The sequence below is a fragment of the Callospermophilus lateralis genome, chromosome 4 (assembly GCF_048772815.1).
Source record: "Callospermophilus lateralis isolate mCalLat2 chromosome 4, mCalLat2.hap1, whole genome shotgun sequence".
NCBI lineage: Eukaryota > Metazoa > Chordata > Mammalia > Rodentia > Sciuridae > Callospermophilus > Callospermophilus lateralis.
The window spans coordinates 127,281,373-127,306,557 of NC_135308.1; the positions used below are offsets into that span (position 1 = coordinate 127,281,373).

The 25,185-nt window shown below is 37.6% G+C and overlaps 1 protein-coding gene across 1 annotated transcript in view; it reads right to left on the bottom strand.

The window, feature by feature from the left end:
• E2f7 (E2F transcription factor 7) overlaps positions 1-24,917 on the bottom strand; it is a 39,694-nt gene extending 14,777 nt beyond the window's left edge. Inside the window, exons 1-6 of the mRNA XM_076853135.1 lie at positions 24,825-24,917; positions 17,480-17,755; positions 12,671-12,836; positions 8,002-8,292; positions 6,676-6,834; positions 5,220-5,354 (exon numbers count right to left, since the gene is read on the bottom strand). Coding sequence (XP_076709250.1) covers positions 5,220-5,354; positions 6,676-6,834; positions 8,002-8,292; positions 12,671-12,836; positions 17,480-17,755; positions 24,825-24,917 — 1,120 coding nt within the window. The remainder of the gene's footprint in view (positions 1-5,219; positions 5,355-6,675; positions 6,835-8,001; positions 8,293-12,670; positions 12,837-17,479; positions 17,756-24,824) is intronic.
• Between the last annotated feature and the right edge of the window lie 268 nt (positions 24,918-25,185).

The window sequence follows — 25,185 nt, forward strand, 5'->3', positions numbered from 1 at the left end:
TTGGAATAGAGAATTGGCATTACTTCTTTAAATTTTTGGTAAAATTCAGAAGTGAAATCATCCAGTCCTGGGCTTTTCTCTGATGGGAGACTTTCTATTACTGATTCATTGTTGTTACTTGTTATCAGATTTTCTATGTCCTCACAGTTTAATTTTTATAGGTTATATTTGTCTAGAAATTTGTACATTTCTTTAAGGTTTTCAATTTGTTGGCATATATTTGGTCATATGGGATCCCAGTGATCATATATATTTGTTATTAGTTGTAATGTCTTCTTTTTCCATCTGATTTTATTTGGCTCCTGGTCTATAGTAGTGTTCCATTCTAAAGTTGCTTTGTTGATTCAAGTGGATACTATTTTCAGTGATAAAAGTGATTTATTTATTTATTTTAAGTCTCCCACTATTACTGTATGACAGTCCATTTTTCCTTTTATATCTAATAATCAACATTATATAATTGGGTGATCCAGTGTTAGGTGCATATATATCCACAATTTGTCTCAGAGAGGCTCTTATTTTGTCAAATGTAGTAAGGTTTTTTTTTGAGTTTCCTGAAGTGGATAGTCTGTCTTCTAAGATTTAGAAAGTTTATAGCAATTACTCCATTTAATAGTTTTGTATGCCTTTTCCCCTTCTACTGACTTGCTTAATGGTATCTCATAAATCTTAAGAGGCTTTAAAAAAATGTTTTTTAAATTTGACTAGGTCATTTCAAAAGACCTTTCTTTAAGCTCAGAAATCCTTTCTTCTGCCTGATCTGTTATGCTGTTTAGCTCTTAACCATGTTTTGTTTTTTTTTTTTTTTTTTTTTTTTTAAACTTCAGTTATTTAGTTCCAAATTAGTTTGGTTCATAGTGATGATCTTCTTAATTCCATTGAATTGTCTGTCTGTATTCTCTTTTCTCATTAAGTTTCTTAAATAATTCTTCTGAATTCTTTGTCAGGCAATCTATTGATTTCCCTTTATATAGCATCTGTTTCTTTGTAGACATCATATTACCTTTTATGTTTTCCATACTTCCTGTGTCCTTATTTTAATATTTGTGCACTTGATTGATGAAGTGACTATCAATTTTATTGGGTGGCTTTCAGAGTAACAGATTTTCTCTTGGTCATATGTCTTAGGACCTTGGACAGGCTATTTTGATTTTGATTCCAGGTAGATGTTATACTGCAGTGTTTGTGCAGCTTCTTTAGCTGTAATCAACATCAGCATTGTCTGCACCTGATTCAGTGGCTTAGGCTGCAGAGGTTGTAGGCTTGCATTACCAGCTGGGATCAGATATTTTAGGTGGGGCCTGTTTTCTGGCAGCTCTGAATACCCATCAGTTTCTACAGGCTGCATGGAAAGAGTGCTACCATTGTGGACTCACATGAGTACAGCACAGTGTGCCTGGTAACAAGGTACCTGTCAGTGTCTGAGGATTGCATGGGGGTAGGCCTCACCAATGGGCCAAAACTGTGCCCATTGTCTGAGGGCTATGCAGATGAATTCTCAAGATCTCTAGAAACCAAATGCTCAGGGTAAACTGCCTAGCTCCTTCCAGGGACTAGTGGGAAGGGGGTATTTGGCTGTTTTCCAGAACCCTTGATAGGCTGGGCCACTTAGGGAAGGCTGCTTCTCAGGATCATGCATGGGTAGGCAAGGACATTCAACTCTTCCAGGGGCTCTGCAGACAAAGCTACTCAGCACATGCTTCACAGCTGCTTCCTGAGATTGAAGGTGTCTATCTGATTTCAGAGCAGCAGGAGCATGGGCAAGGCCACCTCATGATCTCCCAATGACCCTTGCAGGGCAGAGTCACTCAGGGTGGGCTGCCCAAGTGTCTCCTAGGGATATGGGAGGGTAAGTGGAGCTACCCTGCTGGCTCATAGGGCTTAGGTGGCTGATTTGCCAGAGGCAACTTTCTAGAATCCTGGGTGGTAGAGTCTTAAGAGGGCACTCAGCAGGGAATAGCACAACATGGGCTGGGTTCTTTCTCAAGGGCCAGGCAGTGTAACCTGGTAGCTTCCAAACTGGACTCAGAGCCTCTTTGTTTTTTCTTTCCTTGCTGAGCAAAGTCCTCCTTGGTTCAGGATTGATCTGGAGAGACTGGATGAAAAATGCAGTGTGCTCAGTTCCCTTCTTTAGATGGGTATGTATCTCTGTGCTCCACAATGTTTCTGCCCACGCAGCACTCCAGTAAAATAGCTGTTTTTCTTTGTTTTGATTCTTGTGTGAAAAAGAAAGTGCAGTAGTCACCTCTAGTTAGCCATCTTGCTTACATCACCCTTGGGAGCCATTTTAAGTAACAAAACCATTAACACAAAGCACAAAAATATAAAAACGTGATACTACAAAGACCGAAACTAAAAAAAGGAATCTTGTTCAACCAAGGTGTGTACTGGGAAACTCAAATTTTCTGCACATCCACAAATGACTGTGACAATGCCAATGAGTGTTGTCTTTGGAGTTACAAATAAATTTTACTGGGCAGATAAATTCACAACTATGGTATCTGTGAATAATGGGCAACAACTATACATAATTCATTTGTAAAAAAAAAAAAAAATTCTAGAAACATTAACAAACCTACCTAGAGAGGCAAAAAGAAGATTAGTGGTTGCCTAAGGATGGAAATGAGGGCCAGGAGGGAGGAAATACAAAGGAGCAGAAAAGACTTTTGAGGGTAATAGGTGATGGATATACTCAGTTTTGTGATCACTTCACAGGGGCATTATAAGTTTTACATTTTCAAAAACTTATCAAATTGTAACTAACTCCATGCTATTTATTATATGCCAATGACCCCTCAATAAAGCAGTTAAAACTAAAACACCTATATCTATATCAAATGTGCCATACTGGTGGGAAAGACAAGAAGACATATTTATGAAATTTAACCCTGATGAACTGCTACTCTAGGGGTGAAGGAAAGTGAGTCAAGGAATCAAAGGTGACTTGATGTTCCAGACTTGATTGCTGGTTTGATGATGTTATTAGTAATGGAACCAGGGAATAGAGAAAGATAACCAGGTTTCTGAAGGTCAGAGAATACTGGTTCACTTTGAGGTTCCCGACCTGATGCCAAACTGTTTTCTCCACATCAGATCAGAGTTCTCTCAGCAGCTGTCCCACTGGTTGTGAACATGAACTCTTGGTTTCTCTATACCAGCTCATCTCCCCAGTGATAATTTTGTTCAAGGCATCAACACTTTTAGCCCTTTCTGTTAATCTCTATATTCAAGGAATCCTGATCACTTCTGCTCATTATATCTAGTGCAAATTTCTTGGCCTAACTTTTAAGGCCTTCCAAAAGTATGGTCCCATCTGATTATATTTTATCTCATGTACTCTTTTTTTTCTTTCTTTTTTTTTTTAACCTGTATTTTATTTACTTATTTTTACATGGTGTTGAGGATCAGATCCAGTGCCTTGCATGTGCTAGGCGAGCACTCAACCACTGAGCCCCAGCCCCAGCCTTTATCTCATGTACTCTTAATCCTACTCTCTGCATTTAAGTCAGAGTGGCTCATCTCTCCAGCACATCCCAGATTTATTCTCACATATGCTATTTTTTCACCCCTCTAAAACCTAAGAGTCTATCAGAACTGAACCTGTATCCTCTTACATATGCGAATTATGCACCTTCTCTAGAAGCTTATTAGTCAACTAACATAATCAAGGCACTGTTCTTAGTACTATGAGGTGATGCAAGATGAATAATGATGTCTGGCCCCAAATGTGCAGGGCAAGAGAAAACCCACAGTATCAACTTCATCAAGTAAAACAACACAATACTAAATTGCAGTTGCTAAAATGAGATAGTCTGCTCTGGGTGATTAGAGAAAACATCAGGGAAGAGTTAATAACTGAGCCAGATCTTGAAGGCTGAGTAGAATATAGTCACATGCCATTTGAAGATGCTTGGATCAAGGACAGACCATATTATACAGCCGTGGTCTCATGAGATCATATTGCTTAGTGACTTTATAGTAGTCTTAGTTTGTGTACCATGATGAAATCTCCTAATAACACATTTTTCTGAACATGTGCCTGTTAAGTGATGTGTGACCTATTAATGTTGAAAAGCAGACGGTTTCACAGGTGAAGAGAACAGAAGCCAAAGGCAGAGAAGCAGAAAATGGCAAAGTTGTATATATCATGAAGGCGGGGACTGCATCACAAACATCTTAAATTTCTCATAGCAAGTAGGACAGTAATCAGCACAATCCATACTTACTAAGTACTTGGTGTGTTGAATTATACTTGATTTTAAGAGGTTTCATCTAGCTCCTAAGTGAATAATGTGTATTTAACAAGTGAGGTAGAGAATGATATCTTTTATAAGCCTGAGTTAAGTGGCATGAATTTATACCACTAAAGCCAAAATTGAAAGGATAATTTAAAAATAACTTTAATGGCTTTTTCCCAGGCATATCTATTGCAGTAGGATCTAATCCCTGATTGCTTAGATATTACCTGTGCAATAAGCAGAAGATAATACCACCTTTCCCATCAGTTTAGTTAAAATTATGACATTTGTAACTTTTCAGATCAATTACAAAAGGGCTCATTATATCCATATTACATTTAGAAGCAATCTTACCATATATTAGATTTACAATAGTAACTGACATAGTTTTTACATTATTTGGGATTTCACTGAAAAATAATGTTTTATTCTGCTAATATAGAAACAACCAGAGTTCAAAAGAAGCATCACTTTAAATTCTTACTCCCAAACTTCCAGGTAAAAGCTCCAGAACAAAATAAAAAATTATGAAGAGCTGTAATTTTTTAAAATTTTTATTTTTTAAATTTCTGGAGGGACTAAACCCAGGGACACTTTACCACCAAGATAATCCCTAGTAGCAGTTTTTATTTTTTATGTTGAGACAGGGTCTCACTAAATTGCTAAGTGGGCAGTCCTCCTGTCTCAGCCTTCTCAGTTGTTGGGATTAGAGGCATGCAACACTACACCCAGCAAAAGCTGTAATTTAATAGTTGTAGACATGCCCATGATTATAAGCTTCTAGTTCCCTTACTACTGTGAGCCAACCAGTACATACCATTTTTAGGCTAATAAAATGAGTGAAATCACTACCCTAATTTTGTATGTCACATGGATTATTGAGAAAAGAAGATCAATTTCACTGTGTGGTAGATGACAACTTGGAAAAGGAATTAGGGATTATAATAAAAATAGATCCCTAGCAAAACCATGCCTCCTTACCACTGGAGCTGAAGTCCACAGGCCCGATCCATTTGAAGGCTGGTTTACGGCCTCGCTCTTCTGTTACATGCACTTTCTTTATCAGAGCCAAGCTGGTCAGAACATTGGCTATATCATAGAGGCGTCGTACCTTTGCTTGAAGATATAAAACACAATTATGGTCATCCCTTCTGTGACACCATTAAATTTCAGTTTATGTGACAGGTAATGTTTTTCAGATATCAAATAAACCTCAAAAGGAGTGGGGTAGGATGAGACTAATGGCTCTATCATGAAAGTACCCAAGATTTATGCATTGGATGTGTATGAAGACAAATATTCAAGGAAGGTCACTATGTCCTTCCATTTCCACAGCTTCACACCTCTTAGAAGAGAGCATCTGGTGACAGGCAGGGAGCACTGTGATTGCAAAAACACCATGGGAGGACATGATTAAAGGCTTAATAAATGTAATTCTGATATGTGGCACATCAAGAGCTTGTCCTGAGTTTTCTCCCAGCAAGAGGTTGTGGCACCTGCTTCTTAGGGAGCTGGCCTATAAAAATGACAGGGATTCCCCAGGGCTTCCTACACGGCTGCACTCCTGGGAACACAGGAACTCAATGTCATGAGGTACAACTGAGCTAAAGACAGCAGCTCCTCATCTGGCATTCTGACCACGCTGCAGTGTGTTCTCTGAATCTTACGGTTTGGGGAGAGACCTTTGAAAAATGCAGAAATTAGGGGAAAAACCATAAAGTATTTCTATTCAAGAAATTTAACAGGTATGAAATCCACCTGACTTCAGGACTCAGATCAAGCAAAGGCACTGGATTATTGTCTAAAAATATCAAGTTTTCACCATCATCCTAACAGATTTGGATTTTATCCAGGCATTTCACCCACAAGGTAGCCATCATCCTAGTTTGGTGGGGGAAAACAGGTAGAAGCTAGCAAATGATAAGCTCATGATTTCCCAGCTTGAAAGGACTGCCAGGAGCCCAGGGCACTGGCTCAATAAGGAGGATGGCATTAAGTGTGTCATCTGGAAAATCTCTACCTGTCCAGCAGCCACGTCCCACCACCCAGGCCCTGACCATTCCTCTGTTTCTTACCTGTAGACAACTTTCATCTCCACCCTTCAGAAGAGTAGGCAGGGGGTGGGGAAAAAAGGGGAAAGAAAACTCAGATATTCTGTCTCTAAAGAGAAATGCAAAGTAATCCATACCCTCCCTGACCGTTGTTCTTGGGATGGCATTCTGCATCTACTGTACCCTGTAACAGTTGAGGAAAAGGCTTTTGACAGGAATTTAATGGAAATTCAATTATGTGACTAGCTAATTCTCACAGCAAAAGTACTTTTATGAGCACATTCCTCAAAAATAGTATGTATATTTTTTAATCTCAGAGGTAGAAGATACCAACATATGAAATACCACCCTTTTGTGCTTAAATGGATCGAGGTGAAAATTCTTACTTTTAAATTTACTATGATCTGGGGTATCCTGGCTTTCTTCTATCAGTATCTTGGCAGCCACATCCAAAGTAACAATCTTGGTTTTGGAGACAAGGAACAGCATGACAAACTTCTGACTCATAATTCTCAGAGACTTATCTTTTCTACTGTTTGCAGATGCTACACAGGGGAGGAAACAAGAACATCAAAACATGGAATTTACCACATGAAAGACTATCATTGGATAGTTGTTTGCCATAACTATCCAATGCCACCAGCATATGGAAGGATCATCCTTGTCACAGGCAGAAGCCTACAGGACACACATCACAAATATCAGCTCATAAAGAAATAAGGATTTTCTTATGGCCTATAAAATCACTCTGTCATATGCATAACCTCTTACGTGTATTTAAAACTGCTCTTAACACTTTATACTTATATGTTATAAAACAGAATCTATATGGTAATTTTCCTGAAGGAACAGATTTGTAGACAGATAAAAAGAGAGGGTAAGGATCAGGAACTGTTTACAGAACGTCAACTCTCCTCTCAAAGGCAAGAACTCCATTTTTCTTTCTTTGTGCTCACAATATAAAAAATATACCCTAAAAATATAGTTAGGAATCCTATTCAAGAGTTTTCAGAAACAGGGGAACAGATAAGATCTATATAAACAGACTCATTAGATGTGTGCCTTGTGGATGGCAGGTAAACCACCCCTGGCAGGTAGCTGCGGAAGGATAAGTGCTGCCTCGTGGGGTGCAACTAAAAGGCCTGACTTTTAGTGAATCTAATGAAAACCAAGCCCACCCTTTTTTCATGCTTTGTCATCTTGCCAACGAGAAGGAGAGTGAGAATGATGAAGATCAATGGCAAATATGGGGAAAAAAATACTAGTTGCGGAAAAACGAGAACAATGCAGATATAAATTTTTTAAATTCTGTACAAAATGAAGGAGAGGGTTGTCTACCTTTTTACCAATACTTTGTTAATGAGGCTCTCTTCTATGTAATCTACTCCAACATATAATTAAAAAATTGAGAAGATAACTTCAAAATAAATTATCATAAAAAGAAAACAGAATGGGCCCATCAATCTATAACGGGGAGCACTACATGATCCATGGTCCAGACATGCCAAATACCAAGTGAACTCCACCAGACTGATTTTAAGTCAGGTGCGGTGCTGATGGCCCAGTTGGGAAGCCATCTGTCTCCCTTTCTTCAGTAAAAAATAAAGGGACATTTTTCTCTGGGTTATCAATCTGGCACTTCTCATTCTACTAGTGAGCAGAAAAGATCATCGCTCTTTCTGCCATTATTCATGAGGTTACAATGGACTCACAAGAGGGATAGTCAGGTTCAGAGAAATCCAGTAACTGTTGATCTTGGGAATCTGGACAACCATCTTTTCTGCGTTCTCCAAATTTATAATCCATCAGGTCCAGTTCCTTCTGTTGCAGGTAGGCCATCTGCTCTTCATATTTCTGCTCCTCTCCAAGTCTCTGGAGGGTCCTAAGGGTTTTTGGCAGGCTATGCCGTCCATGCCAGCCATACTGATTCTTGGCCACCCGGCTGACCAGATGCAGTGACTCTAGCACATTTACAATGTCATAGATGCGTCTCCTTTCCACACCTGTTTGAAAAACAGAAGCAAACAGACATGATGCAGATGAACATGGACCAAGTCTGGGAACTACTTTGTATGGTGCCCAATGTAATGCCCATCAGATGTGAATGATCAATAAATTCAACCTGTAAGGATGCAAGCAACAGAATTTTTTTCTTCTTTTGATGCAGTCCTCAAACAGATCTAATCTAGAACACCCTCCTCAAGATGGTGAATAGTTCCATCTGCGTGACATAATGGTATAGCACCTACTCTTTAGACCCATCAGGATAACCACACAAATATTTGTACATATTGAATTGGTAGTACTGAATAATATGCATAACAGTATGTCTACAGGATGAATGATGAATGGATGGATGATTGTGGCTTATATTCCCAATTATACAGACTATAAAATAAACTAACAACTGCCACATTATTATTGGACAATCCTTTCTTAGGGTTTGAATGATGTGAAAATATAACCTTGAAAACTTTCTTTTCTGTGAGGAGGGGTACTTGGGATGGAACCCAGGGGTCTTTACTACTGAGCCACACCCCCAGCCCTTTTTATTTTTTATTTTGAGACAGGGTCTCACTGAGTTGCTTAGGGCCTTGCTAAGTTGCTGAGGCTAGTCTTGAACTTGCAATCTTACTGTCTTGGCCTTCCAAGTTGCTGAAATTACAGATGTGCAACACCATGCCTAGCTAACCTTGAAAACTCTTAATGGCCCAGTGAAGCAAGTGAATGGTAAAAGGGCTTTGGGTACCCTTTTCAAATGGCTAGAGGAAGCTATATCCAGGGCTGGAAGAACATGAGTCTCCTTTTTCTCGTCATGGCTACTGACAACACTCCCTGTGTTCTCTTTTACCATATCCTGCCAAGCAGTCCAACAATGAAGCACAGACAGGGTGACCACTGAAATTCTGCAATTCATCAGTTTCCTCCCACTTTCCCTATACTACTGAAGTAGCTAAGATTATGAGCTATCCACTGAATTACCGAAAATAATCACTGTGGAGGGCTCTGGGTCAGACTGCCTGGATTTGAATCCTTGATCTATCCCTTACTAGTTGGGTGATCCTGGAAGTTATTTAACCTTTCTGTGGCTTGGAATTTATCTCATAAAATGACAAGGATTAAATGTGACCATAAATGTAAAGGGTCACCAGTTGGTGTTAATTTTCTCTAAATATTTTACATAGCATTAGAGATAACCTAAAATCCCTGCTAACATAAGAGGTCATAGTAGAAACAGATTTTTAAAAAAGTCTCATGTCTAGGACTCATTCTGTTGTGCAACAGGCCCCCAGGCCCACTGTTCTTTTTTGCTCTCATCTAAGTATCCGTAACAAAAGCCTTACAAAAAACCAGACCAGCTACAAAGATTCCCTCTTTCATTGCACATGCCAGAAGCTGTTATATAATCAGATCAGACTCAGTGAATATAGCTTTGGGCCCTTCAAAGATTTAATGTGAGAAAGCCACCAAATTAAAAGGAAATTCTGGAGCTGAGGGGAAGTTCTATCACACGTACACAGAGGCACTTCACAGTCACATCAGAACATTTCAGCTCATGACCCTGAAAAATCTGCCCTACTCGGAAGCTTGGGCTTTGGTAGCAGGTGCCTGCAAGAAGGTGCTGGCAGGAGCAGCCAGCAGCCCCTTGACCACAAGTGCCTGGTTCTTGATTCCAGTGTGTTTTCACATATTAACAGATCTTGTTTAGAGTGTGACAATCTATAAACCTTCCCATTAGAAATGTCATGTGAATGCAAGTGAGACACCCCAGGGCCAGCCATATGCCCAGCTATTTTGTTATTTCATATTTGATAACAAGCTGTTAAGTCTCCATCTAGTGGCTAGACATCCCAGGCAAAATAAAAGAAGATCCTGACCACTTGGAGAATAAGATGTTTATCTATGCACAAAGGGTGCTTAGCGGGTAGTATTGGTAAAAAACCAACCTAGCAGTTACTTGTCTGCTTAATCATTCACAATTTCAATCTTTAACTGGGGGTTGATGCACTAAAAAGGTCCATTTCACAGGTCTTTAGACCTGTAGATTACTCCGGGGGCTTGCTCTCTCAGAAAGGTTCCCCCTAGCATTCAGCCTTCTTTTTCATTTGTATTTTTAATTTTTTTTAAAGTTGTAGATGGACACAATACCTTTATTGTATTTATTTCTTAATGTGGTGCTGAGGATTATAAACCTAGTGCCTCACACATACTAGGTAAGTGCTCTACCAAATGAGCTACAACCACAGCCCCTGTTCATTTGTATTGAGCTAGTCATGACATTAATTGTACAGTTAAGGAATTACCAACTGTTGCCACCTTTCCCTTGGTTTAGTTCCCTATGGAGCTTATTGAGAATAACTCTCAACCTAGTAAAATAGTTTCAGAGGCTGTGCTGTTTTCTACTAAAAGTCATTCCCACTTCTTTAAATTCTTACCCATAATATCAGTGTCAGATCTACATGGTACCAGAATCTGGGCAATAATAATATTTGAATGTTCTGCTTATCCTTGATTAAACTATGGTTTTGCAGCTTGTAACCCAGGTATAGCAGGGAGTTTAGATTCACCCCCAGAGGATGGTCACTAATGAAATAGCTTCTAGGAAGGGATCCCATTCCCAAACTCATGTGAAGAGGGATGGCATGTTTACTTGGCAGATCAGAAATTACAGGCATTAGAAAGCGATTAAAAAAACCCTCTGGAGTTCTGTTCCAGAATGATCTGCAGCCCAGATGAGAGAAGTCCACTCTTCCATCCTCTCTGGGAACTGGAACAAATTTCTCCAACATCTTTTTTCTACAGTGACATCAGTTAAGACCCCTGAATGGAAGTTGGATACTTCCCTTCCAGTGAGGACACTGAATAAGCTATTATTTTACCCTTATTTTCTGTAAGACTATTTTCCAGAACCCTGTGCCTCAAGGGGCTCTTCACTGGGGCTCTGTCCACCTGGCTCATTTTCTTGTTTGATTATCAGAAATCTGAGAAAATTGCATTATACTTCTAGGTTTCAAAACAGATCCCTAACCCCAGCACTCTACTTCTTCCTAGTTATAGAGACTGACAGGTCTCAGGGAGAAGGGAACAATCTAGTAAGAACTGAGTAGAAACTGTTCCATATAATAGCAAGAACTACCCATGCCAAGGACTAAGTTAGGCATGTTATTCCATTATTCCCATCTTTGCAATGTCTCTGTTGCTGTGGTCCCTATGGTATAGACAAGAAAAGATTAATTAACTTTTTTAAAGCTCTTACAGCCTCAAGAGCTGGGCTTCAAATCTACTCCATCTAACTCAAAGCTCAGCTCACAGTTTCCCCACAACTCACTGTCTACTCATTATCTCAGTTTCCAGCAACCAAAATCATCTTCTTAGCTATCAGTTTGAATAATTCAGATTGACACTGATCTATTGGGGCACATTTTTTTTCTGGGCTATAAAAGGAATAGGATTAAGAAACAAACAAAACATTGGTCATTTATCTACTTAGCTGATTTCTTCAAAATATTTTTCCCTGGTATGTAAAATCTTATTTTTTAAGGGTACACTTATACCTTCAGATCATTGTGATTTCTGTATTTTTAAAGATTACCAACATGATCATCCTGAATCCAACTACAATCTATATCCACTAGGGGTCTCTATTCTGAAGCAGCTGTACATATATCACAGCCTGTATACCCATCACACATTATACATGCTCATGCCACGTGAACACGGGTATTCTTCTTTGTTATGAGGTTTAACTGTTTGAGTTATGTCCAGATGTGCTTTTTATTGTTTGACATGCTTGCTGTGAATATCATGGTATACAGTTTCAAACACAATGCTCTTGCTCTCAAATATAAAGGAAATAAAACCACTTCTGTAGGATCTCTTAGAAACATTAATAAAAATACAAAACAGAATAATTCTAAATATTTTCTGAGTCTGTCTGAAGATGAATTTAAAATGAGATGTTAGGGGCTGGGGATGTAGCTCAGTGGCAGAAAACTTGCCTAGCATGTGTGAGGCACTGGGTTCGATCCTCAGCATCACATTAAAATAAATAAATGAATAAAATGAGATGTTAATTTATAATCTAAGGCTCAAAAACTGTTGCCTCTTTAAAAAAATATATTTTTTAAGGTTAAAACACTGCCCCCTGCCCCCCCCCCCAAAAAAAAAACCCTGCATTTTTATTTGGACTAGGATGCTTCCTAGAATGAAGAGACATTTGATGGTGATGAACAAAGCTCTTCCTGCTCCTCTGTCCCATCCTTTTGGAAAGAGCATTCTTTAGTTAATAAAAGAGGCCACCTGAAACCTTTTGCCTGCCCAAGGAAACCAGTTTCCCACTGAAACTGGAGACAGGCCTCTAGGTAATCTGGTGATACATACCAAGACTGACAGCAACTTCATCTAGAGAGATGGTAGTTTTCTCAGTTGACAAGGGATAACTTGGATAGCGAGCTAGAAACTTCTGGCACAGCAGTCCTAAACTTTTCTGTTTTCTGCTTGGCCTCTGCTTTTCAAATTCGTCCACAGCACTGTCCCCAACATCAAGCTACAAAAGGCATAGAAGGGAGGAGGGAAATGTCATGGTTAACATCCTAATGGAGAAATCACTATGGTTGGTACTGGCAAATGGGGGTGGGGAGGTCATCCCAATCCACACCACCCGAGATTCTAGTTAAAATACATTTTTAAATATAATTTTCTTAATGTTTTCCCTATTGCTTTCCGTGGACTGAAGCTGTTCACCTTTGCAACACAAGGATGAGTCTATTTAAAAAATTTTTAAATAAACAATGTAATCATATATAGGTTATTTGGTACACCATTGCTACTAGCATGCTCCTTGAAAACAACTGAATGAGCATCACCAGGAGCTTGTTGGAGATGTAGAATCTCAGGCCTCATCCCAGACCTGCTGCACCAGAATCTGCCTTTTCGTAAGATACTGGGTGATTCATATTGACATGTAAGTTTGAGATGCACTGACCTGCACTAAATTTCCTAACTTGTACATTTTACAATCAACTAAAGGTTGATGAAACTGCACAAGGGTCATTAAATAATAATCTTTGTTCTTATTCTTTTTTTTAAATTGCAAGTATACAATAGCATTGTCTCATCAACCCACATTTGAAAAAGTTCAAGAAAATAAAAGTTTCAATGAATGGATAGAGGAAGAAAAGTGATTTGATTATTTCAAAAGATTCAGAAAAAGCATTTGATAAATTTCATTTATGATTTTAAGAAAAGTCCTTATAAACTTGGAATAGGAGAGAACTTCGATAAAGACTATTCATAAAAACCCCAAAGCAAGCATCTATATTAATAGGAAAACCTTGGAAGCATTCCCTTAAAATCAGGAAAATGATAAGAATGCCCATTTTCATTGCTCCTCTTCCACACCATATTGGAGATCCTAGTTAGCACATGAGAACAAGAAAAAGAAATAGAGGCACAGGGATTAGAAAGGAATAAGCCTCATTTCCATTCTGTAGAATATATGAATGGCTATGACAGCCTGCTAAAAAAAAAATCCCAAATCACTAAAAATAAAGATTTAGCAAAGAAGCTAAATACAAGACAATGTATTTTAGAAATCAGCTGCATTCCTATATAACAGCATCAGAAAATGAATTTGAAAAGATATAATTTTCAATAGCAACAAGACTGATAATATTTTTGTGGTTATTGTTGCTATTGGCAGTATGAGGGATTGAACACAGGGCCTTACACATGCTAACCAAGTGCTATACCAGTGAGCTACCCCTAGTCCTTTTTAAAAATTTTGTTTTGAGACAGTTTCACTAAGTTATCTAGGCTAGCCTCGAACTTCCAATTCTTTTGCCTCAGATTCCTAAGCACCTGGGATTGCAAATATGCACCACCAAGTCCAGCAAGACTGATAAGGTTTTTAGGAATAATTCTGGAAAAATCTATTTGCATAAAATACTAAACTTAAAATAACTTAGATGTGAGAGAATACTTAAAACTTAAGAGAAATACACTATCTTCATGGGTAGGAGGATTTAGTACCACAAGTAGATTAACTCATCTTAAGCTAATATACAGATTTGATGCAATTCCAATTAAAACCTAATTTAATGTATATATGAAAGACCAAAGGGCCAAGAATAGCCATATAATACATTTGAAGAAAAATAAGTTGAAGATCCTGCTTTACAATTTTTAGTATAAAAGTGGACCAACTGTCCAATGGAACAGAAAGGAGTCCAGAAACACAACAAACATAAACGGAGATCTGACATATGGCTGAGGTTGCACTGCTAACTGAGGGAAGGAAGAACTCACAAATAAATGGTGCAGAGACAAGTGATTATACACACAGAAACATGAAGTTGTATTCTCGACTCACTACACATATAGACAAAGGAGAATATTTTTCTAACCTTGGAATAGAAAGGATTTCTTTAAATAGACATAAAAACATCAGCCTTAAAAGAAAGGATTTACATACAAGGACTATGTTAAACTTAAGACCTTTTGTCCATTAAGAAACAACAGAAAAGGAATAGACAGTTACCAAGCTGAAAGAATATATGTGTAACACATACAGTTGATAATGGTTTAGTGTCAATAATCACCTCCTACAAATCAATAAAAAAAAAAAACACGATAAAAATTGGCAAAGAACACAAATAGGCACTGCACTGAAGGTAAAACATGGCCAGCAATCATGTGGAAAGAAGCTTAACCTCCTGGATAATCTAGGAAAAGCAAATGAATTGCCCAGTAACATATAAACTGTACAACAATATTGGCAGAAATTAGTAAGTTTGATAATTTCAAGTGTCACAGAGGATATGGATCAATAAATGCTTATATATTAGTGGTGAAAGCTAACAGTACTTTAGAAAATAATCTGGCATTATATTATAAACATTTTCATATCCATTGACCTAGCAATTCCCCAATACATACCCTAGAATAGTAGTTCTCAAATAGTTTGTTCACAGGATTCCTTTATATTCCTAAAAATTACTGAAGATACTACAGAGCTTTTTATGTGGGTTTTTCTATTGATGTCTACCATATTAGAAATTAAAACTGAGATAGTTAAGGTGTTTAGTGAGAAAAGATCAGTGTTTTATAATATATATTTTCAAATCCCTTTAGTATCTGATTTCATAGAAAAGAATGAGATTCTCATGCTTGCTTTGTATGCAATCTGTCACAATATCCACATTTTGTAGTTACTAGAAGGTTTCAGTAGACACTCAGGAGGCAATGAGACTTCAAATGGCAAATATCTTGGTAGTATTTTGAAAATAGTTTTGACCATCTTTGACCCTCTGAAAAAATCTTTGGGGACATTGAAGTGACAACTTTGAGAACCACTGCTCTAGGGAATGCTTGTATATATATTCTAAGAGACATTAACAAGCATATCATAGCTTCATAATTCATATTAGTCCCAAACTTCAAACAACCCAAATGGCTTCCAACAGAAGAAATAAATCATGGTGTATCCATGCAATGGAAAGTTACACAGCAATGAAAATGACAGAATTATAGCTGTGTGCAAACATATGAATGAGTCTTAAAGAGATATGTTGATTGAAAAAAGAAGACTGTTTATTATGTATAGTTTCAATTTTACAAAGCCTAAAACCCAAACACTATATAGGAACACACACATGTAATAGAGTAATTTTTAAAATGGCAAAGAAATGATAAATACAAATTAAGGAAAATGGTTATTCAGATGTAAGTTATTCTGTTCTGGTTTGGGGCTGGGATGTAGGTTGCTGGATACTAAAGATATTGCAAATATAAGTGTACTTCAGTGATCAAACAGTCTATAAAAGGCAATAAAGAACCAGTTTTTAAAAGATATTAAAATACTTTTAAGGCCACTCAAATTTTAGGCACTTACTTCCTAATAGTAGCGAGCACATCAAGTGACTGTTCAGTTAAAATCTCCTTATAAAGTTTGGGTTGAAAGCCAAAAATTTGATTGTTTTAGGGGGCACATTAAAAATTAGTTATAGCAAGTAGATATTAATTATGTTACCTTCTCAAAGAGGTTATAACAATTCCCATTGGATGATTTTTACTTTTCTATCGTTTGTCAATAAAATTTAAAAAACAAACTAATATTTATATTCCTTTGACAGCAAAAAGCACAGAATTTTATTTAATTTTTATGATCCCAATTAAACCAGGGCAGGCCCTCAACTCCTATACTGCAGATGAGTAGACTATAGTACAGAGACTATGCCATTTCCCCCACTCATGAAGCTGGTGATTTGAAAACAAGCTCCTTGTGCTTTCTACATCAAATATAACATAGAAAGGAAGCCAAAAAATAGCTTAGACTTAAAAGAGGAATTATGAAAATTTTCTAGCTTCAAGCATGTAGGAATTACTCTCAAAACTGTATGATGTGCATCTAGTTATATGAGAGAATCTGTTCTACTAAAGCAATGATATGCATAGTAGACCAAATTAATTTTGTTCTATTAATTTCAAGTTGAAATTCAGGACATCTTTTTCTTAATTTTGGCAAATTTTATAGCTTAAAATATATACCAAAAGGAGAAAAAATAACTAAGAACACTAATATCTGTAAGTAACTTTCCTTAACAAATCTAGAGATAAGTTTTGATGTAAGAGTAACAATGAATAACCAGAGTTTTTTGTTGTTTTTTTTTTAAGTATAGACATGCTACTTTTACAATTCTGGTTCTTCATAGAACAGGCAATTTAAAGATGGTTTAACATTAATAAAGCCCAAAACAAATGAACTGATCATATATGAGCATAATGGGATTTCCCAAGTCAACACTATTAAACTTAAGATCCGAGCAAAATTAAAATTCAAAGTTTTTTTTAAAACTAAATTCCTTCATTAAATCAAAATCATTACAACTAAATAAAAACATCATTTTAAAATCTGTTCTGATCAAGGGAGTATGATACAAAGGAGAAAAAGCATTCATTACCAAAAAAAGATATAGGTTGAGAATACAGCTATTAATAAAAGATTTAAGTTTAAATAAACATAAAGATATTTACAGCATAAAAAATATGCTTAAATATAAGTAGAAATAAAGACATTAAAAAAATAAAGACATTTTTCAGAAACTGAGAAACTAAGTATTCTGACTTTTTAATTAAACAAGTAAAATTTTTTGAGTTCTAACAACGCCCAGCGGAGCACAGTCTTTTTACCTGTAAGGAGTCTGAAAATGCATCATCCTTGTTTTCAATGGGTCTGAATAGTCCCTTTTTCTTCTCCCGATCCCTTATGTCTGGACTGGCAGCACTAATGAGCATCTTCAGGTTAGCTGTGGGTGTCCATGGCTCTACCTGTTGTTTGTCGACAAGCTTAACTGGAGTAATGGGATTTCTTTCTGGAGTGAAGATTTTTTGCTTTGATAAATCAATTGGTTCATTTTTTATTGGAGTCTTTGGGGCCATCCTTGATGGATCAACAAATATATTCTCCTATTTAAAAAAAGAGACCTTTTAGCAAGTATGAGAAAGGACAGGTGACAGTCAAGAGTGAAATTTATTCCCACCATTTACTAAGACCTGGGAAGACAAACAGTACCATATGTTTAGGAGTGAAAGGTATTCAGGATTGGATTAACAAAAATTAGACAGAGGTTTTATGGGCATTGAACTGTGGCTCTAGTGAGAAATGGATTATAATCATCTACTTATTTTAAATATATTTTTCATGACCTCTCTGTAAGACAAGTCATGAATGTATTTGTAACCTGTAGATGCTTGTAATAGTTGAGGATGATGAAGGCCAATATGGGTTAAGTCCACATTGCTTCTAAGCGCCAGATTTTCTGGAAACTCTACTTAGAAGTTTGCATTAACTAGTTAAGAGCAATTATGCTTTTGTAGTTCAATTTTGTAATATAGCAATTAGTAGCAGGAACAGTTACAGAAAATGCATCCAACAAAATACATTTTAAGCCAACCTAGAGAGCTATTTAATGTTCTTCTCCTAGAGCAGTGTTTCTCACCCCATCCATGGTAAAGGACCAATTTTTTTGTTTTTGTTTTTTTTTAATTTCCAAACTCCCACATGCTGATATATGATCTTACTTTATAGGACTAATATGCAGTTCTCACCATAAGTGATTTGTTACTTAAGTTTGTCACTCAAAACAACCAACAGCCTAATCAATAAGAGATCACTGACCATAGTTCAGATGTCCCAAAGATGGTATCAAATTGCTATCAAGGTTTCTAAATGCTCAACTCACAAATTTCGTTTTTATTTTTTTGCAGTTCATGTACTACCACCTGCCTCCAGATTACACTTTGAGTAGACTTAAGTAATAATCCTAAAAAAATATTAAATTTGGGTCCATTATGAAAAAGGACTAAGCACACAGAAACTACATTTGGAACTACCAAGTAATTAAAGCAAACTTTCTCCTAAAATGTTCTTGCCATTCAGTGCCAGAGATAGTCTGTTCTTTCTATAGTAGAATTCATTTCCTGTCAATAGTGACTCACATGATTATGAAGGTTAATTACATATCTGTCACTCCTTTTCTTGTACAGGTATCACTCTATAGCTACTGCATGCTTGGATCTTGGCTGGTTGGTGGTTTAAAAAGTATTTTCCTAGACATGAACAACACTGTGAAGAGGCAACGTTGCTTGGAAAAAACTGGAGTTTATGTTTGTAAGCAACTCTTGTTTCTTGGATCAGTAGAAGCTGCCAGCTAGCCATGGTGATGTTCTGTCCTCGTATATACGGTTGCAGGAAGGGAGTGGATAGTGGTGATTTCTCATGCATAAGAGCAGTAAGCACCCCAACCCCAGAAGGCTGCATCTATCCATCTATCTTTTAACTAGTCCCTGATAGTTAGCCATTCTGATAGAGAATTCTAAAAGTGAACTCTTGAAGGAGATTACTGAATATTTACTATGTCTCATATCCTATTTTATGTACTATACATGTATCAACTCCTCAACTGACCCTGAGGCATAGGTATATTATTTTTTCTAGTTTACAGATGAAGAAACTAAAGCACAGAGAGGTTAAATAACTTGCCTGAGGTCACATACAATCCTATTCTGTGGTATGTAAGAAACAGCTCAAAGCAGAAGTTTCTGAAATTCTGCATCTAGAATTAAGTTTGTCCTGGGTGTAAATTGGAAGGAAGATATCTTTTTCAGAGTTCAAACAAAAGGTACTCAGAAGCCTACTGATCCTCACTAGCATCTCAGGAAAGGCAGTATGGCAAAGGTTAATGCTGACAGGATCCAGAACCAGCCTGTCAGGCGTCTGCTGCTACTCAGCAGTGTGAAAGCGGCACATTCCCTTACCCCACTATTCTTCCATTCCATCAAGTGAAAATGAATTTCATAAAAATACTAACCTCAAGTGTTACGAGGTAGTTTCTAACACTCAAGAAGCTTAGCTATTACCTTTCCCCCTTTTTCATTCCTGATTACCATTCATTCTGGCACTTAGAGTTAATATAATGTAGCAAATCCCATTATTATTTAACTTCCTAGGTGTAATCGTGCCTCAGGAATGAGACTGTGCACCTGTGGGACTCAGTTCCAGATGGCTTGGTCCTTACAATTTGTGGCACAATGACCTGCCTATTACAAATGTGTTAAGGTTCAGACATGAGGTGTCTCCCCAAAACTCATATGTAAGATAATACAAGAAAGGTTAGAGGTGAAATGATTGGGTTATGAGAGCCTAAACCTAATCAGTGCATAATTCACTGGTATGGATTAACTGGGCAATAACTACAGGCAGGTGGGGAGTGGCTGGAGGAAACGGGTCACTGGTGGCATACCTTTGGGGTTTTTATTTTGTCCCTGGTGAGTAGAGTTCTCTATGCTTCTTGATTACCATGTCTCGAGCTGTTTTCCTCCACCATACCCTTCTAACATGATGTTCTACCTCACCTGAGGTCCATAGCAATGGAGTCTGCCATCTAAGTACCAAGACCTCTAAAACCATGAGCCTTAAATAAACTTTTCTCCTCTAGTTTTTCTTTACTGGTCTTTTGGTCACAGCAACGAAAAACCTGACTGAAACAAGGTGCTCGAAGAACACTATGCTTTGATTACCTAGTTATTCCAAGAGATTATGGTCATGGTAAAGTGTTGCCCAGGCTTGCTGAGTGGACAGAGATCTACTCTGTTTCTCTACAGTACCTGTCCTCACAGAGACAGTAAGTTACTACTATTTCCCTAGTGAGAGATAAATTCAGAATGGATTATTTTTCATATCCTTTGATATATTTTTACTACAGTTTAATACTTAAAGTAGAAGAGTTAGTCCACATGGTCGGGTAGGACTGTCTTATATTTCCACATCAAAATTATAAAATGCCATGAATATTGTGTTCTGAAGTCTCAAGGGGACATCAACTGCAATCTAGTCACACCCTGTTCCACCTGTTTATCTTGTTATATTGACAGTGCACAGGGCAGAGAAAAGGAGTCTAGAATGGCAATTTAGCAATCTGGTTCGTCTCAGCTCCGTATTGTTTACTGTCTGGCCCCAAGTTTCCTTATGCATTAAGTAAGAGGTTCAGACTAATCTAAAGAGCTTTCTAGCAAGGCTCCTAGCTATGCAGAGGAGCCTGGGGTGCGCCCAGATCTATGCAGGAAGCAGTGATTCATTCCTCCAGCTGTTGGTAGCAATGCCAACAGTAAGTCCTTAACTGGATCACCTTGGCTGGAGAGAGGGTTGACACACCACTTCCTGGGAGGCCAGGACTGAATTCAATGGCTGGTAGAAGTAGCAATGACAAAAGTACCTGGCCTGGTAACTTACCCTTCCTTTCCCTTCCTCAGGCCTTGAACCTGCAAAATCTTAGAAATCACTTTCTCAACTGTAAGCCTAGAAATGTTACCTATGAAATAGACCTTCAGTTTTCTGACAAAAAGGAAGTAAGGTATCTTGGCTTACTTGCCAGAGGTGCCATGAGGATCAGCTCAGATAATGCAGACAAAAGGACTGTCATCCATGAAGTGCTATATGAATGTTTATTATTATCATCAATAACAGTACCTGTGCTATGATGACAGGTTGAATGGCAGTATGCTGCTACAGAAAGGGCTCAGTAGTTGAAAGATCTTGGTTCTAGTTCTGGTTTTGTCACAATACAGCTTTCATACCACAACCTCAAATAATATATCTAGTCATAAGCATTGTCAAGACCCTTGACTATATGTGACCAACCTCTTTTTCCGTTCCCTCTCATGCACAGCCCATTGTTTCCCCCAACAGTCCACTTGCTTTACTTTAAATCTGCCCTGAACTTTATCTCATCTAAGCTGTTTCTCACACATTTTGTTCTCTTTAATGCCATTAGACAAGTTTTGCCTATGGAAATCCTACTATTGTCAGGAAATATCTCCTTCTGGCTATTGATCAACAACTCTACTTCCTGCCAGAGCACACTTTCAAGGAGTTATCCACACTGAGGGCTTTCTACCACCTTCCTCCCAGGCATTTTCAAACCGCCATAGTAAGTTCCAATCCATGCCTCTCCCTCAAGTCACCTCTCAACTGCCAAATCACATCAATGGTAAAATATCTTATTTGACCTCAACAGTTATGAGTGTCGATGGCTCTTTATAAAACTCCCACCCCTTAGCTTCTGAAAATACCATACTTTTTCTCCTGGATCTCTTCAGACCTCTGACTATGCTGTCTCAGTCTACTTCACTGGTTTCTTCTTTCGCTCTTACAAACTACAGGAGTCACACTTAGCCCTCCCTTACATTTACTCTCTCTGGGATGCTTCACCCAATCTCATGTGTTCAACTAGAAAGTCAACCTATATGCTAACAATTCCCAAGTTGGGTTCCAAGGCTAGACCTTCAATGAATTCCAGTATCGGAAAACCAGCTGCCTCCTGCACATATTTTTCTACCTGTAAATCACACACGTACAAACATATTCCAAGTTAACCTCACCTTTTTTCTCCACCACTCCCCAAAGATGTGAATAACTATAACAGCCATGCCCGCTAAGTCGGGGCATTATTACCAAACATGCCTTGCTCATTTCTGCTCATTTACTAGCTCCCTTCCTATCTATCTGCCTATGCCCCTAGCTCAAGTGTTAGTAACTTCACAAGTCCTCCCAACAGCTCAATCTTTATTATTCACTTCTCCATCCCCAAATGTCCACTTTTTACTTTTGCCATCGCCAGATACATTACAGGATCTTGCATCCCCAAGGTACAAGGGAGTCTTATTTAAAATCCTACAACTGGAAGTAGTAAGTTTGGTAATAAGTTAAAATGAATTTATGTTTTAAAGAAGTTTCTCCATGAGTAGTCAGAAGAAGCATGTATTAAATAGTACTTATAGATCTTGACCCATGTATAGACATCAAGGAAGAAGATCCTCTAAATGACAAGTGATCTAGCAGGACATCATTCCAGGTATCCATCCCTCAGAGGGATTTCCAGGGAGAACAACAGAGCATCACTGGCTTCTGGTCACTGATTTCTTGAATACCCAACCTCATGTTGTTTCTTCTATCTGAAACGTCCATCTCACTTGCTCTTTTTTTCTTATAGATTGAACTTCCTCATTCAGTAGGGCTTAAACCAAATGTAACCTTCTCTGTGAAACTTTCTAACTCTTAGGAATTTATTTCTTTCTCCTCTAGTCTGCCAAGGCACTTTGTTCCCTCTCCTATTTCAGGACTGTATTAAATCATAGTACAGTTTGCTAGTTTTATATCTGGGTCTCTGAAAGTCTCTGATGACCAAGGGGCCAGACCTGCATCATATTCACCTTGTGCTATCAGTTTAGTTCAGTACAGTGTGAAGAGTATGTGCTACTGGTGCTTTATAAAAACCCAGTGGGAGCAGTATTATTATTATTAGGTCCAATTTTTTAAAGGAAAAAAAAAATGGACTAAGAAAAATAAGGAGACTCATTAAACTACTGAATCACTAACAAATAAAACAGGCTTTAATTAGAGGTTACATAGCTAATAAACAAAACAGAAAATCAAACTTGGGTCTCTGTGACTCCAATCCCCACCATCCCTAGAAAGCCTTCTTCCTTCTATAGCAATGTGGAAGTAAAGAAAAAAAACGCCTCGTGGTCTGAGGAAGCACTCTGTTCCCATCTCTTACATTCTCTCTGAGATAAAATGATCCTTGATTATGTATTCTATTCCAAACATTTTAATCACTTTCCCAACCTCTTCTGAGGTTTGAACTTTTCTGCACACCCATTAAAATATCAAAGTGCAACTGGACATAGTACTTACTGAGGGTAACTATAGTAGAAGGGTCCTTGTTGAAAGTATTTGATAAGTAGAAAGACCCAGAAGGATAGACGTGGAGCACACTGACTTAGACTATATATAAGCATATACATAGTCTTTCAAGGTGGAACAATCCTAATTACAAAAAAAAAAAAAAAAAAAAACTTTTGCTCTGAAACTCCCAAAGCCCAAATTCTGACCATATCTTAAAGTCTGGACATTTCTACCCTCAAATGCCTTAGGTAATTTTTTTTAAAAAAAGCCCTCTTTAAAATTTTTGGTATTCTTCTTTTCCCAATAAAAATCAAATCAAATGCTGGAAAAACATATAATTTTATACCTATCCAAAGCTAATAGCTGTTAAATATTCTTTAAAGATCCATATAACCACAGGTGTTTTGCAACCAGATTCATTGTTGATTTTAAACCTAAAATAATACCAGGATCCCAGAGAAGTTCAATGCCTAAGGAAATTGCTACTCACAGCTTTATGTTCAAAGTTTCTAAAATTAGGTTTGTTATATGTATTTGCCTCTGCCTAAAAGTGCTCAGACGTTCATTGTTACCAAGCTATTACACCTTTTTGGTAAGATCATTTGCTGCTTTGTGCAACTGTGCTGATGTGGGTAAGGTGACATTTTAGATACTGCTATGACCAATTTACTTGATAATGTTTCTTGCTGATACAGTATCACAAATTCCAAGGGATGCAAAAAAAAAAGGGGGGGGGGAATGAATGGCTCAGCACAAAACTAGCAATAGTGTTGTAAAATATTCAAAGAGTATGTTGGTCACTTTGTCGCCACATATGGTAGGCACAGATCATGCTCTCACAGGGCAAATGGGACAGTCTCTACAACTGGTTTGTTGGTATGAAGATATATGTCAGGATTTTGATAATCCAGCATTTATGTAAGTACAATGGCCTATCTTCTTGGGAAGTGAGGCTAACATTTCTATAAAGATTAGCTAAACCACCCTTAACAACTGCAAGTATTACAAATTTCTGATTGCTATGTCTACATATCTTTGATTTATATAAGTTGGCTCCAATACTACATCTAACCTGACCTCTCTTTCCACTGCACAAAGAGTGGGAGTAGATTTGAAAAAATAGTGCTTTAGGTGGCTCCATTTTTTAAAAAAAGTATACTTCTATTAGGCTCATCAAAAATTATTAAAATGCTTATACATACAAATAAAAGTTGTACTCTGGAACACTAAATTGGATTAGACATCACTTTTCTTAATATGTTAGACATTAAGGTATTTAAGTGTACTTACCTTTTGTGCATTTTCCCCATCTTCAATTGTAAAATCTAATCTGGCCTGCCTGGGATTGATCAGGTCTTTTAGTGTTAAACAATTCACCTCCATCTGAAATGCATAATTACTTTAGAAAACCATTTTATCATTAGATATTTTCCCCTCCAAAAAATATTTATTACTCCTTCCTGAACATGAACTTCCCCTTCCCTAAACAACTCCTGGGTATTTCCAGGAATGCAGCCACCCTTCAACCACCCTCTCTAAAACTCACATGGACACTTAAAATGATTAGTAATTACGAAATTCTGGGAAGGAAAAAAGTATAATATGAATTCTTTATGAAAAGCAAGAGGGCAAAATAAAGTTCCCAAGTCTG